The 20,228-nt window shown below is 38.5% G+C and overlaps 1 protein-coding gene across 2 annotated transcripts in view; it reads right to left on the bottom strand.

Moving 5' to 3' along the window:
* Nucleotides 1-1,422: 1,422 nt before the first annotated feature.
* tiparp (TCDD-inducible poly(ADP-ribose) polymerase) overlaps nucleotides 1,423-20,228 on the bottom strand; it is a 23,065-nt gene continuing 4,259 nt past the window's right edge. For both annotated transcript variants that reach the window (XM_067995348.1, XM_067995347.1), the window contains exons 3-6: nucleotides 9,384-9,549; nucleotides 8,603-8,790; nucleotides 4,171-4,449; nucleotides 1,423-2,580 (exon numbers count right to left, since the gene is read on the bottom strand). In XM_067995348.1, the coding sequence (XP_067851449.1) occupies nucleotides 2,133-2,580; nucleotides 4,171-4,449; nucleotides 8,603-8,790; nucleotides 9,384-9,549 (1,081 nt within the window). In that variant the 3' untranslated portion in view covers nucleotides 1,423-2,132. The remainder of the gene's footprint in view (nucleotides 2,581-4,170; nucleotides 4,450-8,602; nucleotides 8,791-9,383; nucleotides 9,550-20,228) is intronic.

Here is a 20,228-nt window from a genome sequence, read left to right as displayed (position 1 = left end):
ATGGGTAAGATGGGTATAGAGGGATATGGGCCAAGTGCAGGCAACTGGGACTAGCTTAGTGGTATAAACTGGGCGACATGGACATGTTGGGCCGAAGGGCCTGTTTCCATGTTGTAAACTTCTATGATTCTATAAATTGGGAAAGTTCATGTAAATCAAACTGTACTTTGAATTCCTGTGCAATGTGTACACTACATTTGATCTCATCCACGCACTTCTGTAACTATGTATTATTTCACACAATATGGACGCTGCTTTAGTCCAGTTATAATCTTTACATTATCCCATATCTAATCCTTGTGTTATTTTCTTGTCAACAATGGCTTTTAGATCCTACAGAATGTCAAGTATAATTGCAACATGTTCAAAATAAGGGAGAAAGCAATACTTTTCATAAGGAATATTTTCTACTTGAGTATATCAGGCCGATGCTGCTAGTTGCACTTTGCCTGTGCATGCCTAGATTTTTCAAGCTTACAAAAGTGATTAGCTTACAGAATTCTGGAACTCATAACTATTAGAAATCAACTCATCTGTTTTAGGCCTTATCTTCTGTACTAGTCATTGCAGGTCTGCCTCAAATACACCTGTCAAAAGTGCCCATGAGGAACATTGCTCAACAGTTTCCTCCTGTTCAATAGTCTGTGGTTCTAGGATAATTCATGTAGAGAACCTTGGCGTGCTTAGCCAGATCATCATTTTTTTGTTATTTTAAAAGCAGCTGCTACTTAATGGCTATCTGTAACTTTCAACAGTCAACATTTATTTAAACTGAAATAATTACGGTGAGACTGAATGACATTACAAACAGGCAGATTCCATCAAAACGCAAGTGTTGACACTGTAGCCTTTATGCTTATAGTTTTGGGAGGGACACAATATCCAGATGTTAGTGCCTTGAATAGTCTAACTAGAGCGTTGTGGTTGGCTTCTCTATATACAGTTGCTCCCATAATGCAATGTAATGACATTTTTCAAGGCTGATTGACCCCTGCCTCAGTAACTGGAGCAAACTTTCCCTTGGATCTAGTAAATGAAGCAAGGAGGATGGAGATTAGTGTGAAGCACAGTCTGGTTTCCAGTGTCAGGCCAAATTATTCTAAGTCAAAGAACCCGTTGAAGAACTGAGGGCTTTCAGTTTTACAGTGAAAACCTGATAAACCCACATCATTACAGGATAACATTGTGGTTTGAAGGATTGTGTGGTCTTATCATTATCATCCCTCTACTGTACTTAGCTAAATAGGAGTAAAAGGATTTTAGAAGACTGAGAATATAAAATGATTTGTTGTATTCACTAATAGGATATGTCTGGTTTTAAATATTTTCTGATTTTTTTTTTCTTGATTTACAAATAAAACATTGCACAATTGGATCCGTATAGTTCTCTTTCTGCCTCCCAGTAAAAGGCACCCACAATGATAAATGTTGGTCTCAGTTTATTGGTGGAGGAGGAAAGTAGACCAAGAAAATGATCAAAGTAGATTGAGGAGAGGTGAAGAATTTTGCAGTGAGATCAAGAGCACAGTTACCACAATTTACAGCTCTGAGAACGATCCAACTGGGCCTTTCTCACGGTAAGGACTTCCTTTCTTGTGGCTGATGACTTGACTGCTGTGGCAAATGTTATCTCCTGCAAATACGGTAGGCATAGTGCACGTTTTCCTCTGTATCTGTGGCAGTTGCTTTACCTTACTGAGATCACGAGCAATGTTTCAATCTAAAACTTTGGTTTAAAAAGTGCTCAACATTTAATGTCCGCAACTTCAGCTTGATAATTGGAAAATAAAACTACTGTACTCAGGTCAAGTATACAAGTTTTCTCATACTTCAGAATTAGTTAAAAATGGGCAACAGTTTTTTCTAATATAAATACACACTCATTCACAAACAGAGGCACATAAACATATGAACATTGTTCAAGGTAATGTATTTAGTTATTTACACTTGTGAGACTACTGAACTAGCAGTTCCTTGACAACAGCTGGCCATTTAAGTGAGTCATTTAGTTTATCTGTAAATTCCATTTGTAAAGATATCCCATTTGTAAAGACCTCAAAGTCTATAGTGTGAAGACAAGCTCATCGTAGCATCTCTAGTCTTTGTTTATAACTATTGTTAATCATTGTTCATCAAACAGTCACTGTGCTTCCAACTTCTTCATACTGAATAATGAAGTATGGAAAGCTCTGGTCATCATTAAAGATGACAAAAATCTGAGGTTCTAGCCAGTTATCCACGCATGAATCATACAAATCGCTGGAAGGGTCAGCGGGAGTTTGTGGTGGAGGTCTCCGCATTGAAGGCTTGCCCAACGTGTACTTCCCTATAAGCACTTTTGCTAAGAACATATAATGAACACCTTCTTGTGACTTCTTTGAAAAGTTGTGAGAATAGCTTGCCTTTCTAGCAAAATAGCTGCCTTGTCCAAACATGGTGGCATGTTTTCCGCACACCCTGGGGTCAAAATTATGCTTACAGATGGCATTAACTGCATCCTGGGAGGTTCCATGAAATAGATGTCTTTCATTAAGGATCTTGTCCATTTCGGACATTTTTCGTGACATGTACTCCTTTTTCCTATAGAGGAAAACAAAAAAAAAAAAATCAGAAATAAGCTTTGTAGATCATACTGCAAAATACCTTCCAAAAGAAAGATAAAGCAATAGATGAACAAAAAGTTTAGTGTGTCTTCAATGGACCTTTCCATAGATAAAAGAGGTGATTAACATACTGGACAAACCGATGATGCACGTTGCACTAGATAAAGCTCTTTTCAAAAAGAAAATTAAACAGCAAATGGATAGAGTTGTTCAAATCTACAATGCACCCTTCACCAAAACACAAACTCTTTATTTTCTACAGAGTGTATTTTAGTAAATGTTACCCTTGAACAGGCAGGAAAAAGCCTGTAATTAAAAAGTATGTGCAATGGGACATGACACAAAACTTATTATCCTTTCTGCCAGCAACAGTCTTCCAGAGTTCACTTTGTTTTGGATAACATCGACTATTGCTCCACCTTGCCCCATTTAGGCCGGAATTGACATCAGAGACTCAACTGTGGTTTATGATCCATACTTTGTTTGGTGAATGTCAGATTGGGAAGCTGGACACCAGTTCTAACACATGATACTGTTTTAAAGCCAAGCCTTGAAAAGAAACTTTGTACTGCTTCCACACTGATTTTTACATTATGTATGTTTCCATTGGTAACTTTATTTCAATGGAAATGAAAATTGGGCAGTTTCTATAATGGGTAGCCGATCTGGAATGGCAGTTTTACACCCAGGCAACAAGTTGAAAATATACCCCAATGTACAATGCCCCACACATTCCTCTCTGTAATGATTTGGTACCTTTATTTACCTTGGTTAAAGTGTTCAGCTCTACTCTTTCTTCAGTCTTTAACATTACAGGGGTAACTTTCTGACGTCACGCTGTTGACAGGGAGTCTTGCATGCTGGGACCATATATGGAAAATTTGGGCGCACGCAACCCATGATTGTCTGACCATTTTAATTAATGGTTAGAAAATTATGACCGGCTTACTCCAGAATGCCAGCTATGTACTCTCAGCAGGCAAGCCTCCCTGCTAGGAGTGCAAAGTCAAAAGATTATCCATTATAAGCCAACTGCAAGCATTGCAGTATAAAGAATGGATATTGCTGAAAGTCAACAGACTCCAACTCAGAACAAAGGAGCTCAAAAGCAAACCACAATTAGCATTGCGGGGTAAAGCAAGCCATCTCATTACACAGTCAGTCATTCATACATTTAGGAACACCACAATTTTCTAATAAATTTTTGAAACCTAAAGATATGATTTATTTTTTCAACTAAAAACAAGCAATCCGATTGATGATTAGGCTTCAGTCCTTAATTTTCCACAGAATAGGTTGGCTGCAGTTGAAGAAAAATGTTCTTAGTCCCTGCACTACTTTTGCTAGATCCAATTGTTTGCTTCCAGTATGCACCTCTATCACAATATCAAATGCAAGAATAGACCAGTAATGTAGCAACCCGGGCAGTGCACACTAGCCAAAGCAGAGCTATGATCTGTACACACCGACACACAATGACTAGTATTCACGGATCAGATGTAAATTTAGGTACCAGCATATAAATATATGAATCCAAATTTTTAAATAATATAATTCAACCTCTTACCTTTTATACTTTTCCCAAAGATATGGGTTCTGCACTCTTAGTATATTTAAAATCCTAAATTTGGTTTCCGGTATTGTTTTGTGGAAAAGATTATACACAGTTCTGTAGCTTTTGTCATCTATGGAAACAGACACTTGAATGAAATCTTCCGATAGTTCCATTGAAATCCACGTTTCAGGATAGAGCTTTGAGGGGCGAGAGACAACGGGAAAGCAGACTTGTGGAGAAACTGATCCATCTGGTAACTTTGCAAGACTGCCTGATGTGCCAGCTAAGGTCCTAATAAGAAAAAAAACATGAAAACTGTAAATCTGATACAATCCTTGAGTTTGTTCAGGTTTTACAGAAGTTAGTGTAAAATACCAACACATAAATGGACAGATGTCAATTGTTTTTGAAAAATTATGATGATATGTTTTGATTTTGATTCTGTGAACATTTATGATAATCATCAAAGTGAGGTTCGCTAGGTCTGGTAATAGAGCACTTTCCACTTTAGACAGCCAGTGTCAACATCTAGAATGCCCAGGTCATATATAGAACAGCTAAATGCAGAATAAAATTCCTTGCACTCTACCCAAACAATGTACCTTAAGCCCAGCCTCAGAAAAACACTCTACTGTTTCAATCTGAATTTCTCCATCTCTCACATCAGTCATCCTTATGGCCTCTCAGAGTGAAACTGGCAATTTAGTGGTAACCTAACAGTCAGTTTTGAGTTTCACTTCATAATCTAAGCAGACTGTCATTTGGTTCTGAGGGAATGCTGCAATGTTGGAGAGACACTAAACTGGTCCATTCTGCCTGTTTCGATGGTTCAGGTGGGCATTAAAGATCTCCTGATACTATTTGAAGAGAATTATTGTTTTCTCATGGTAAGCACCAAAAATAGATTAGCTGGTCATTCATCTGATTCCTGTTTATGGGACATTACTGATGCAGAATGGTTCTCACATTTACCCATGTAAATAACAATCACTGCTCTTCAAAAAAAGTCTATTGTCTGAAGCACTGAGATATTTTAACATGAAGAAGCAATATATAAGTGCAAGTATTATTTTACTTATTTTTGTGCTGTGGACTAGCACTTTGTAAGAATGGAGTTGAAGCTACCCAAATACAGTACTGCTCTTTATAGTGACAGGGAAAGGAGACTTTTATCCCAGTAGCCTTTGCTGGATCAAAGCAAGAACCCATAGGTGAAAGGATAATGATCTAATCCACATACTATACAATCTATACATTTACAGGACTTTCAAGTAATCTATATAATGGTTATGAATGTTGATGTGAGTGAGCCATAAACTATAATATCTTGGTGTTAACCTTTCACTAAAACTATATAACTGCAATCATTAAACATTATGGGGTAAATTTTAACCCCATGAACAGGAGGGATGGAGGCAGGTGGGAAGGTAAAAATCGTAACGTATAAGATTCTTGACAGGGTAGATGCTGGGAGGTTGTTTGCCCTGGCTGGAGAGTCTAGAATCAGGGGGCATAGTCTCAGGATAAGGGGTCGGCCATTTAAGACTGAGATGAGAAGGAATTTCTTCACGCAGAGGGTTGTGAATATTTGGAATTCTCTACCCCAGAGGGCTGTGAATGCTGAGTCATTCAGTATATTCAAGGCTGAGATAGATAGATTTTTGGTCTCTGGGGGAATCAAGGGATGTGGGGATTGTGCTGGAACGTGGAGTTGAGGTCAAAGATCAGCCATGATCTTATAAGGAGGCAGGTAGTCAGTAAAGTCTTTTAAGGGGGCTGCGGGCCTCCATTTCGAAAGGTTTTTTATTTTTAACTCCTGGGGGCCGGGATTCCCTGCCCTTCTGCTTCACGCTACATAAGAGGAGTGGGGGGGTGGGGGGGGGGGGGCAGAAGACCCAGCTCAGCAGGTAAGTGCCTTTATTGCACTGCTTTTGGGCCAGTAGGAGCAGGAGTGTTTCCTCCAGGCCCAACAAGCCTACCTGCCATGATCCCACACACACGAATGGCTGCCCCCCCCTCCCCATGATCTCTGAAACCCACCCTCACAATCTCTGAACCCCCCCCCCCCCACCCAACCATCTCTGAAAAAAAAGACATCCATACATCAAAATCGTAAGGATGTCTTTCCTGTTTCCCGTCAGGAATTACCCCCACCCTCTTCCTGGCTCCCAGTTAAAATTTACCCACTATGAGTTAGTCTCATCGCCTCTGTATAACTTTCAATGCTTGGAGAGTTGTTTCTTTTTCTACCAAATGTTGGAACTCTCACTTCTGCAATCTGATCACTGTCTCTGTAACCACTTGGGAAAGTAATGTGAACAGGACAGATTCCTCCACAAAATCATCAACCCAACTTCATGGGTTATCCAGTAAAAAGTGGACCTACGAAACATGGGCATCAGTGAGCAGAAAGAACTCTTGACTCTGGTCAGGATGTATGCACGAACAGGCTGTTCTGCAATTTTGGCTGAATAAACACATTTCTTGAGAGCCAGGATGGCAGTAAACCACCATTAATTGTTCACACTGGAAACTGTGGCATTGCACGCGCACGCACACACGCGCGCATGCGCACGCACACGCACGCGCGCGCGCGCACACACACACACACACGTTTCAACATTGATTCACTAAGGTTGCCTCAGGAAATTCAAATCTCCAATACAGCTTTGGCAGATCAGACTACCCACTATTGCTGTTAGTCAATTTATGGAATTCCAAATTGTCATTTCAGAATGGCATTTGGACCACTATACATTTCTGCACGTCAATGAGAGGCCAGAGGTCAGTTACATTTCAGTAATCCTCAGACCTTTGAAAAGCAGTCAGGAAGCCAGGAATCCCACTTGGACACATGAAGCTACCACACTAGTGTCTCTTTGTTTGACTAAAGGCATACATGATAGGACAAAGGCTGAGTTAGACTGGGTACAGAAAGAAGCCTATATGAAGCCTGCAATTTGTTGTTGTTACCATGTCAATAAGGATGTCTCAAAGCACTTCACAACCAACGAATTACTTTTTTTGAAGTGCAGTCACGGCTGCTATGTTGGTAAACCATTATGGATAAAGATACCATTGTTACAGGATATTATGAGGGGAGGAGAGGAGAACAATAATATCCTCTGATGGTGTTCATGAGGCAGGAGACATGTTTATGCAGAAAAAAAGTGCTCAGGACAATCATTTCTTGTGGACTCTCTGGAGGATACAAAGACCATAACTGGGTAGCCATTACATTAATGGAGATGGAGATATATACTACTACACATTAGATAACTGAAAAAATGTAACTTCTACACGGGCATGTCATATCTTCTCCAAACAAAAGTTTAAATATGTTTCACCAAACTGACTACATGTTCAGTACTGATACAAAAAAATAACTCTTTTGAATCTAAGATTTGTAACATTAAGATACAAGGGGCTTGCTCTCCTCCATTTTCTCAGTGAAAGTTTGATTCAGACAGAAACTGATTCTGACATAAGCTGAAGTGTTAAAAGGAGACACCTTGGATGGTTGTGACCTGTCTGTTCTTTTTTGAATCTTATAGCAAACTAAATTAAACTCACCCCACCCACTTTTACAATAAAATAAAAAATTGTTAAGAATCACAACTATGCGCTGTATTGTGATATTTTCAGTGAAAGAGGACATTTTGCAAACATGATGATTACTTAGATCACTACCAAGATTTATGCATCATGCACACTCAGCTGAGTTGTGTAGTGTGTTTTATATCCTTCTTGTATTTTTAATTCTTTTGTTGGTATTCAGTTTTAAAGCTGATTAATCACTGTTTATAAGTGCTGCATATACCCAAAGAAAATACCCAGGGACGGGATCAAATACTAACTGCAGAGGTGACATAATAAAATAGCCACAATTAACCACTGTTTAATAAAATTTTGGTCACATTTTCAGTTAAAGTCTATCAAAGCTTGTCTAGTTGTATTTATATGACCTTGTCAAATGTTTTCGAAATTTCAAGATTATCTAATATGGATGATAATATATATATATTATATATATATATATATATATATATATATATATATATAGACCCCACTGACAGCTTAATTTCTGTGGAAGTATTGTCAGAGTAGCTTTAACATTTGGTTTTATACTTGTAGAATATGGTAACTCTGGTGATTTACACATCAGTAGCTGATGGGTGCTTCTTGGTGTCATGGAATTTTGCTGATTGGCTTGATGATTCATAGTAACTCCATAAAGTGTGGCTCTAAGTGGATTACTTTTAGCAGACTAAAGTTCCCCAGGCAAAATGATTAACTCAGTGCTGTATAAACCAAGTTAAATTGAATTTCAAAATATATTTTTACAAAAGATTTCCATAGGAATATGTAATTGTATGCCACTGATTAACTGAAGAGTAGTCAGAAGCTAATTTGTTCTGTCAAGTAAACTCAGTGCTCAACTTACTGTAAACAGGGTAATAGCAGTACAGGGGAGCGAAATAAGGGTCGTCGGGTTATTCGTCGCCGAGTGCCAAAGACAGCATTCTGCTGAAAGCCCTCCCTTAAATTCAGGATGTACCTATTTTGCTGCATTACGAAACAGATCTCACTCATCCCTCGAGATGAGGCTTCTTCAATGCATCGAACAACTGCCTGGAAATAACAAATCAATAATGAATTTTTAATGAAAAGGAAAAACAATGTTACTAACATTGAAAAATAGACTATGTAACATAGTATTTCTTTTTAACAATCGTGCTAAGATTTTAACACCACAAATGTGTATTGAGAAGTCCTGACTTTAGTTTTGTTAGACTAGTACCTCCCTTCATTGACTCCTTTTATATCACAATTTCATCTGTTTAAGTACTAGCTGTCCTCACATACTTTGCTGTTAGGTTCATAGAAATGGTCTTCGTTTTGTAGTTAACTCAATTAATTCAAAACACTTCATTTACATTTTCTGTTGAAACAGTCCTTGAATATTGGAATTGGCAAAAGTTGTTCCAGATATGGTTTTACATTTTAACAATGATAAATATAAAATAAAAAATACCATGACCTTTTCATTGCTGTTTTGGTACAATTTAGTTTCATACATGGGAACAGAATGTGAAGAAGAATTTGCTACAATCTAAACATTTCTGTTATTTAAATTATGTAACACTTTGTATTTTCAGGAATTTGATCACTTGACAAAAATCTACATTTCAGCTGTTGGCCAACATGACAGCATTCCATATTACCTCAGAATATTCTCTCCAGCCAAAGTGTTCCCTGCAATAGTGCTTCCAAACTGTGTGGAATTGTGAGCCAGGACTTGCCAAGGAAGCAGTGGACAATCTCCTCACTTGATTGAATTCTACATCATAAACGGTCATTAAGTTAAAATCCAATGAGAAAAAACGGCCCCTAAGAAAATAAAATATGAATTACTATCCTTGGAAATGTCACATTTTATGCTACAATTAACAAAAAACAGGATTAAATCAGAAATCTTTGCAAAATAGAATGTTTTTCTTTACAGTGATCCTAGTGGAACAGTCGGGATATTATTAGATTGTATTAGAGAAAACCTAGACTACAAAAAGCACACTTTGTTTTCTTAAGTTAGAATAAAGTTGTAGTAATGGGCTAAATTCTTGCAAAAAATTAAAGATCAAGAGCAGGACCGCTTTATTATAATGCAACAGGCTAAATTAAATAATCCCACAAATGGACTGAATTATATGACAAAACTGCAAATTTGAACTGGCTTATGCCATAGACCTGCAGACACGGACTTTCAAGGTTAGGGTTCTTTGACAACTGTACATACATACTTGTATAGTTAAATCATACCTTTGATGCAATTATAAATAGTTGCATATGCAAGATGAAAGATGTGCAGTTGTTCGAACAAGCCAGCCATTATTTTTTCAGTACTGGTAAGCTGCAACATGCAAAACCCACAACCATCTGCAGTGCAAATGTTCAACAGATGATAAAATCTGCCAGTAGCAATAATATGCCCACACTTCAAATACAAGATATTAACCTCTCATATTATAAATTCTGCCTAAATTCACCTTGGTTTCAAAATGGTGAAATGGAAACGGCAAGAAATTAGATTAAGATGAAAAAAGAATCAAGGTAGAACTCTATACTTAACATGGCATTTCAATGATAGCTAAATGTAGGTATTAGCTGAAAGCCAATTTCTGTGTTTTCACTTTTGGTGCTAACCAGAAAATATCTTGGGGGTGAAACTCGTCTTGGGCAGTACCACAAAACAGGTGCTAGCGAATTGGACTGCTGATTCGCTATCGCTCTTTTGTGCTACCGTCTGAGATGGATTTCACCTTCCATGTCCTACAACATGAGCCTTACATAAGCAAACCGTAGACACAGCTCTGAGAAGTGTGCTTATCTGCAGAATCTTGCATCCATCCAGAGGTAGATAGGAGTGAGCTAATGCCACCGCCCCCTCCCCACCACTGGTTTTCATGTGGGCTGGTGTGCTCCTATGGCTGCAAATGGGTCACTTTCCACTACTAATAAGCTACTAATTTTAGTGCCTACATTCTATCGCATGCAAGATAGACTCGTCCCTTTAGTGGAGCCTGACCAACTTGCTGAATCAGCAGGTTGGATGTTACCTTCTGTAAAAGGTCAGAACCATAACCACAGTTGTCTGGAAAAAGCCATTCATACCACACTAGGACTTTCTGTGAACATCAACCATTCTAGTTCATAAAACAGGAGGATGCCTGAAGTTCATCATAGCCCAGGAAAACATGCCAAGAAAACTGCTTTTCATTGGAAGAACCAAGTTTATTAGTGATTGCTCTACCTTCCCCTTCAACACTGACTGTTATTAAAGTTAAACTGCTTTTGCATGTAGTACAATAACTTTATGAATAATAGTATAGGGAGTCAAAAGTATTTCAAGTAAAAATCAATATATCTTAAGAATGTGTGTGAAAGCTTTCTTCATTTCCAAATTTGCATTTATTATGCTTTACTTCCAGACCTTTATAAACCTATCGTTACTCAACAAACATGGTTTTGTCACAGAAGAAATATTACAAGCCACAAAATTTAATTTACAAAGATTCATCTATAATATATTAAAAACAGAATGCCAATGCTGTAGATGTCACACTCCAGATATCTTACATTGTCTAATGCAAATATCTGTGTCACATGCACCAGAATATTTGCAGCTTCTTAACTGACCTTTTCACAAACAAAGCCAGAATTCTGATCTGCAGTCTGACCTACAACTGAATCAAAAATACATTTCAAAAACACAAAAAGTAACACCTTGTAGCCTTACAGGGACACACATCTACACTTTTGCAGCAGAATAAAGCATTATATTTTATACTGTGAAATGTTCATGTCCTTTTAAAATGGTGCATTTTCTGACTTACCATGAGTAGTGCCATTGGAGATACAAAAACTCACATTTATTGGTCTAGGTTCTCCAATTGCAATGCTGACATTTTTAATAGTTTACTGTCAGCATTACAATTGGGCAATCTAGGCCACTGGATATAATGTGTGCATTATCTGCCATATCACACTTCCTGTATCACACTTCAGGTGCCAAATTTTTGTATATGTAAATTTTTCTGTAGCTGATGGGCAACAAATTACAACTGAGCAGATCGGAAATGTATGAATCAAAAATAAGAAGTGGCTGGAAAACTACTAATAAGAAAGTCCTAAGGATGTATGTAAACAATAAATCAACCAGGAGCAATGAGAACATTCCATCAATAAGGGAAAGGAGAAAATGAACAACTGAACTTGTTCAAAACATTGTGAAGTTGGTTTAAACCACCATCCAGAATTTTCTCCCAAATTATTTTTTACTGATACACTTGGAACATTAAAAAATCCATTAAAAATTAAACAATTCTGCATAAAATGCCGGTTCTTGCTCAAGGACTTGTCTGTGTGATGTTGCAAATCCCTAGATAAAGTTTTCAGAGAAGCCAACTTCTGTGTTACATAGAAACATAGAAAATAGGAGCAGGAGTAGGCCATTCAGCCCTTTGAGCCTACTCCGCCATTCAATATGATCATGGCTGATCTTCGATCTCAATATCATATTCCCGCTCTCTCCCCATACCCCTTGATGCCTTTTGTGTCTAGAAATCTATTTAGCTCCTTCTTAAATATATTCAGTGACTTGGCCTCCACAGCCTTCTGTGGTAGAGAATTCCACAGGTTCAACACCCACTGAGTGAAGAAATTTCTCCTCATCTCAGTCCTAAATGTCCTACCCTGTAGCCTGAGACTATGACCCCTCGTTCTGGACCCCCCAGCCAGGGGAAACATCCTTCCTGCATCCAGTCTGTCTAGCCCTGTCAGAATTTTATATGTTTCAATGAGATCCCCTCATTCATCTAAAAACTCGAGTGAATACAGTTCGAGTCGACCTAATCTCTCCTCATACGACAGTCCTGCCATCCCAGGAATCAGTCTGGTGAACCTTTGCTGCACTCCCTCTATGGCAAGAATATCCTTTCTTAGGTAAGGAGACCAAAACTGCACACAATACTCCAGGTGTGGTCTCACCAAGGCCCTGCATAACTGCAGTAAGACATCCTTGCTCCTATACTCAAATCCTCTTGCAATGAAGGCTAACATACCATTTGCCTTCCTAACTGCTTGCTGCACCTGCATGTTTGCTTTCAGTGATTGGTGTACAAGGACACCCAGGTCCCTTTGTACATCAACATTTCCCAATCTATCACCATTTAAATAATACTTTGCCTTTCTGTTTTTCCTTCTGAAGAGGATAACTTCACATTTATCCACATTATACTGCATCTGCCATGTATTTGCGCATTCACTCAACTTGTCTAAATCGCATTGAAGCCTCTTTGCACCCTCCTCACAACTCACGTCCCACTTAGTTTTGTCGTCAGCAAACTTGGAATATTACATTTGGTTCTCTCATCCAAATCATTGATATATATTGTGAATAGCTGGGCCCAAGCACAGATCCCTGTGGTACCCCACTAGTCACTGCCCGCCATGCTGAAAAAGACCCATTTATTCCTACTCTCTGTTTCCTGTCTGTTAAACAATTTTCAATCTATGCCAGTATATTACCACCAATCCCATGTGCTTTAATTTTGCACACTAACCTCTTATGTGGGACTTTACCAAAGGCCTTCTGAAAATCCAAATAAACCACATCCACTGGTTATCTATTCTACCAGTTACATCCTCAAAAAACACCAGTAGGTTTGTCAAACATGATTTCCCTTTCATAAATCCATGTTGACTTTGTCTAATCCCGTTGATATTTTCTAAGTGTCCTGTTATCACATCCTTTATAATAGGCTCTAGCATTTTCCCTACTACTGATGTTAGGCTAACCGGTCTGTAGTTCCTTGTTTTGGCTCTCCCTCCTTTTTTAAATAGTGGGGTTACATTTGCCACCCTCCAGTCTGCAAGAACTGTTCCATAATCTATAGAATTTTGGAAGATGACAACTAACACATCCTCTATTTCCATGGCTACCTCTTTTAGTACTCTGGGATGAAGATTATCAGGTCCTGGGGATTTATCGGCTTTCAGTCCCATTAATTTCTCCAGCACTATTTTTTTTACTAATACTAATTTCCTTTAATTCCTCCTTCTCACTAGTCCCTTGGTTCCCTAGCATTTCTGGGAAGTTATTTGTGTCCTCTTCCGTGAAGACAGAACCAAAGTATTTGTTTAATTGCTCTGCCATTTCCTTGTTCCCCATTATAAATTCTCCTGTTTCTGACTGTAAGGGACCTACATTTGTCTTCACTAATCTTTTTCTTTTTACATACTTGTAGAAGCTTTTACAGTCCACTTTTATGTTCCTTGCATGTTTAGTCTCATACACTATTTTCCCCCTCTTAATTAATCTCTTGGCCCTTTTTTGCTGAACTCTAAACTGTTCCCAACCCTCAGGCTTGTTACTTTTTCTGGCAACTTTATATGACTCCTCTTTGGATCTAATACTATCCTTAATTTCTTTTGTTAACCATGATTGGGCCACTTTTCCTCTTGTGTTTTTGCGCCAGAACGGAATGTATAATTGTTGCAATTCATGCACTCGTTCCTTAAATGTCAGCCATTGCCTATCCACTGTCATGCCTTTTAATAAAGTTTCCCAATCTATCATAGCCAACTCACTCCTCATACCTTCGCAGTTTCCTTTATTTAGATTTAGGACCCTAGTTTCGGATTGGACTACTTCACTTTCCAACTTAATGAAGAATTCTATCATGTTATGGTCACTCTTCCCTAAAGGACCCTGCACAACAACATTATTAATTAACCCCTTCTCATTGCACAATACCCAATCTAGGATAGCCTGTTCCCTAGTTGGCTCCTCAACGTACTGGTCTAAAAAAAAATCTCGTACACACTCCAGGAATTCATCCTCCATAGTATTATTGCTAATTTGGTTTGGCCAGTCTACATGTAGATTAAAGTCACCCGTGATTACTTAGTACCCTTGTTACATGTATCTCTAATTTCCTGTTTGATGCTGTCCCCTACGTTACCACTACTGTTTGGAGGCTTGTAGACAACTCCCACCAGTGTTTTCTGTCCCATGATGCTTCTTAACTCCACCCAGACTGATTCTACATTTTGATTTTCTAAGCGAATATCCTTTCTCACTGTTGCTCTGATTTCATCCTTTACTAACAATGCCACCCACCTCCTTTTCCTTTTTGTCTGTCCTTCCTAAATATTGAATACCCTTGGGTATTCAGCTCCCAGTCTTGGTCACCCTGCAGCCATGTCTCTGAAATTGCAATTACATCATATCCATTTACACTGTTAATTCATCTATCTTATTATGAATGCTTGGTAATAGGGTAGATGAATGCTTCATAATAAGGTGTTGGGAGCCTGAGGCTCAATTTGAAATATTGGGTTGGGCTTGCTGACCACATTTTCCTGTAAATGCCTTAGTTCTTCCTGACTTTCTCAATGTCAATCACAGCAATCCACACCCTTTTGGCTCCAGAATGCAGTTAAGGATCTCTTCTTTGAGTCTAATGAACATCATTGCATGAAGTGCCATTCACAATGTGTTCCAGGACTTGCTGTTTTTAATTTCCATCCCTTCCAGTCCAGTGATGGAAAAGCCCAGAAGCCTGCAAAGTAACTGAATTTTTTCCACCTTCAAATTCTATTTTCTGTTGATACTTTGCTGAATAGCAGGATGTACACTTTTACCTAACTTTGTTTGAAATGGTGCTTAGAAAATTGGTCTCTCAGTAGACACTACTTATTCTTGTCATCTGATGACAATATCAAGTTGTGACCCATATCTTTTGCATGTTTGCTGCCAACAACATACACAATTGTAAGCAAATCTGCAATGTGAGCATCGTGTTGTAGTTGGCTTCAAAGGCAAGGAATACCTCCAAAAATTTGTGGTTCTCATGCCTCCAAAGTATTCTCCAGAGGAGTGTAGATTTAAGAGACAGAGGTAATCAAAAATGCATGGCCACCAAATCTAAATGACTGAAGTGCTTCTACCCATGTCTGTACAGGCAGTGAATTGATTTTGCAATGATGGCTGGATAAGATCTTTACAAACAATTAGGTAAGACAGTGGTACTAAACAAAATAGGCACAAACATTGACTTCAGAACAACTGTGAGCTGAAGTGTAAGTTGACTTTGGAGAACCATTTCAGAAAGCAATCCTCCAAAATAACTGGGCCCTCAGTGTCACGTGATCAATGCCATATATTCTACTTCAACAAACCCTCTTGGATCAGAATGGTTTCTAAATAGTTTTTTCTACTCCTTCCCTAGATTACAGTACTCAGGGCTTTAATAACATTTTGGTATATTTTCATCCATTTGGTAACATTGTTTTCAGGTAAAGTATTTTGCAAATTCATATCTATCTCTAAACATAGTAATCAGGAGCAGAACCCTAGCCAAATTTCCCTTCTGTAAGCCAAGGTGCTGGAGCCAGCTGAGATCAGCCAACTCAGCAGTCTGGGATTATTTTTGTTGTGAGAAATATTTAGTGATTTGTTTAATGGTTCTATATAATACACAAATACTAAAAGACAAAGAAAGAAACAAAGCACATTTTGAACTACAAATAAAATTTTGGACATTTTAAATGTATACATACTATGACACTCGCTGGCTAATGAGGTGAATTTACACTGCAACAAATGCTATCTTTGTGATGAATTTTATTTTCCATAAGTTTAAAAGAAAAATAATGTACAAATTGCAAAGATTGGGAGTTCATCTTAATGGCCAATATGGTACTGGTTCAGCAGAATTTTCAGACAGGGTTATTCATGCCTGTTCCAGAAACTTTACCTAACCAAACACTCCCCAGTGGAGACAACGCCCCTTTAACAGCAATAATGGAAATGGGTGAAAGTTCAATTGTGCGTGTAAAGACTTGAACGTTTGTAATATTTTTCATACCACCGTCATCTACATCATCACGAGACTATTAATTTAAAAAATGATGTTGCTCTCTTCTTAAAAGGAAGTGAGTAGTCTTAGTTATTTCTGAATAATCCAGTAAAATGCTACAATAATGTCTGAACTAGTCTGCATATTTATAGCTGCCCTTCTTGGAGAGAAGCAGTTATAAATACTGCATCAATCTTGCCTGATTTTCACAAACACAATAAAACTGTAACTCCAACATAGTTTCTTTCATCCAGTGTCTTCTAATGTGGTGCCCTGCTATGTCTGCAAAACTCACTTCAACCCTGATGATCAAGTCCAAGAAACCCTCTCTCTAAACTTGGGTTTCTGTCACCAACAAATCTTAAGTGAGTCATGATTTTCAGCCCTATTGTAACAATGATGCTGTGAGAGACACGAGAACAAATGTAGTACATTGTCAACGACTAGCAGTCTGAACTGTTATTGAGAACAGAACACAGGAATGTGTTGACATTTACTGCAACATGCTCATCACTTATGGCTGAAATTGTTATATGCAAAGTCAGGAATGTCCAATATAAAGAAAATGTATGTAAAGGGAATTAGCACCTGCTTTGTAATTCATCACCAAAAACTCAGTGAACCAGTCCTTAAAACTTGGGTTCTGGAACATCCAACAAGTTTTAGTGATTCACAGGAGACAGACTATGCATATTTATCTGACATAAGGAAAGCCCACAGTGCCCCATGACTCAGTTGGTGAAGACATTGCCCATTGTGGAAGTGAGTCACAGAGACCAGGAAGCCATACGTTCTATTCTTTGTCTGCACTGAGTTAGCTGATCTCAGCCAGGGCAGTGATATAGCCGTCAGTGTCTCTAACCTAGGGAAGGGGAAAATTAACCTTATTTCCCACTCCTAATCATTATCCATTAAGCTTTACTAGGAAGGCTGTATGTGTGGACATTAAGTGAAGACAGCATTGGAGTTGTCAGTGATGCCCCTCAGAATGGAATAGCCTACAAATACTCACTAAAATGAATGAATACACACCTGAATGAAGTATTGGACAATGCCCAGTACCAGTGGAATCATACTCCAGCAATTGCTCAGTGTCTTATTGCAGGAAGAAAATTGAAAGAAAAAATAAAACACCCAAAGACATGAGGAAAGTCCAGAGCAAAAATAAGTATGCATTTGAAACATAAACTGCACCAATTTTATGAATGATTTCAGGAGTAATTTAAGTATTTAAAAAAGGGCACAAGTCTGAGGTAATAGATTTGAATTGGTTCATTTCAAAATTCTCAGATCAAGACCACTCTAAACTCAGCAGTTTATTGCTTCTCACTGGTGTGTCTCAAGGTTATTTCTGTTCCTATGAGAAACAATTGGAACTTTAATGAACCTGTGTTGTCAGCTGTTTCTAACCAAACAAATCCTGTTTATACAACCATTCAGCCATTGTGACATTGTCAACCTGATGATATCAACAGCTAGTAGAGAGCAGCCAGTTTAATGGTGTAAGAAAATGGCTGTAGAACATGAAAATTTCACACACTTTACAAAAATACTTTTGGCCAATTTCAAAAGTAGACTTTACGCAGAAAGGTTTATAATGAAAATATCGCTCTTATGAAACTGTGTAAAATACTGGGATTGCAAAACCACTGTTCTACATGCAATCACTCTTCCTGCTTGAGTACTTGGAACAGTTCCTTCTCAGGAGGATGTCAAACGGACACCATTGTTATGGTAACAGCTTGGCCTATTCTAAATTGTTAGCAACATCATACTACCTGAACCCTCCACCAACCACCACCAACTGGTAGGATGACTTAGTTCATAGCAATCTTGTGCCTGGGTCAGAAGGTTGCAGGCTCTAGCTCCATACCAGTGCTTGAGCTCATAATCCAATTCTGACTCTCCATTGACAGTTCTGAGTGCAACTTTGACAGAAATACTGTTCTTTGGTTGAGACAATAAACCAAGGTTCTGTCTGCCTGTTCAGGTGGATGTTAAAGACCCCCATGGCACAATTTGAAGACCAGCAGGTGAGTTCTCCCAGTGTTATACCCAATATTACTTAGTCAACCACTACTGACTGGTCGTTCATCTCAAGGATATTTGTGGGGCAATGGACTCTATGTTGTGTAACAACAGTCACTGCACTTCAAACAAGAATTTAGAATACTGCATCCAGTATTTGTTCCCTCATATGATGGGTGTTTTAGAGGCTTTGGAAAAGGGTCACAGGAGGGCCACAAGAATGATTCCCAGCTTAAACAACCTTATCACTCAGATAGGCTTAATAATCTGGGTCTATTCACTTTAGAGATGCACAGACTTCGGGGTGATTTGATAGAGGTATACAAAATAGTTAAAGGGCTCAACTGTCTTCCTACTGGTAGATTGGGGAACTCTTGCATTTAAGTTGCACAAGGGTAAGGCTAGGTCAGATGTTAGGTGGTTCTTCTTTTACCAGAGAACAGTAGACCTATGGAACAAGTTGCCAGTTTGTGTGGTGAGTGCTGACTCAGTGCATACCTTCAAAAGAGAGCTGAACCAGTTCCTGGCTAGGGCAGAGATCTTTTAAAAGGTAGATGAAATATCAGGTAATATAAACATGGTCAACGTGGTCTCCTGAACTAGTTGTGATCACCTAAGGGTGGGGGGGGGGTCAAAGAGGAATTTTCCATTATTTCTCCTAATTGGCTTTGGTTTTTTTTTAATTTTTGCCTCTCCCTGGAGATTACCTCGCTGCTGGTGGGTAGGGCATGTCTAATCATGACACTTCAGGCATCGTGACTGTGAGGGGCAGGCTTGATTGTCAAGAAAAAACTGTCTAGTCTGTCATTTTTGTATGTTGCTAAGAAATTAATTATGTAAAGTGCTTTGAGAATTTTTGATATGAAAGACTCTATATAAAAAGACAAGTATTATTTATGATGGGTCTATATTGGCAGCACAACCACCGCTCAGGATTTTCCCAACCAGCATTTTCAACAATATAATTTACTGCAAAGAAGTGATGACTCCTTTACTTCATACTTACCCCTGTTGTTTACTGTACTGTGCAAAGGTTCCAGAATTATAATTAGATCAGGGATTCACAAGTTCCTAGGCTTGTATCTGATCTTTTGAAATGGTTCAGAACCATCCCCACATGCCCCTTAGTGCCCTGAAACAAAAAGATAACTTGCAGAGTTCCAATTGGTTGGGCATGTGCAATTGATGTTGTTAGTGACTCACGCTGCAATTCCTCTCATGCCCAGCTGTGTCCTGAACATCATTTTGTTGTTGTTTGCACCACTGGTCTGCATAGCAACTGTGAAAATTTGCCTCCATAAAAATTATATTTTCTTTTTAACAAGCCAAACTGACATCAAATATAAACCAACAGTTATCAAAACTACAGATCAGTGCAGGCGTGGTCCCTGGAGAAGATCCATCCTGATTCAATTCAGTAGATTATGTTACAGCCTCAAGTTTGTTTTTTTTTTAAAAATGATCTGTCCAAGAGACTCCTCATTACCCTTATTCTGTTAAACAAACGCAAGCTGCATATGATTGGCACAGCAAATGTGACTAGTACACTGAGGGTTAAAAGACTTGTACTAATTCAGGCTCAAGAACATTAGTGGAATATATGTGCACAATTTCTATTTT

This window comes from Heptranchias perlo, chromosome 13 (assembly GCF_035084215.1).
Source record: "Heptranchias perlo isolate sHepPer1 chromosome 13, sHepPer1.hap1, whole genome shotgun sequence".
Classification (NCBI taxonomy): Eukaryota; Metazoa; Chordata; class Chondrichthyes; order Hexanchiformes; family Hexanchidae; genus Heptranchias; species Heptranchias perlo.
Note: the sequence above shows the minus strand (reverse complement) of the source record. Positions and strands in the feature narration are given on the sequence as shown.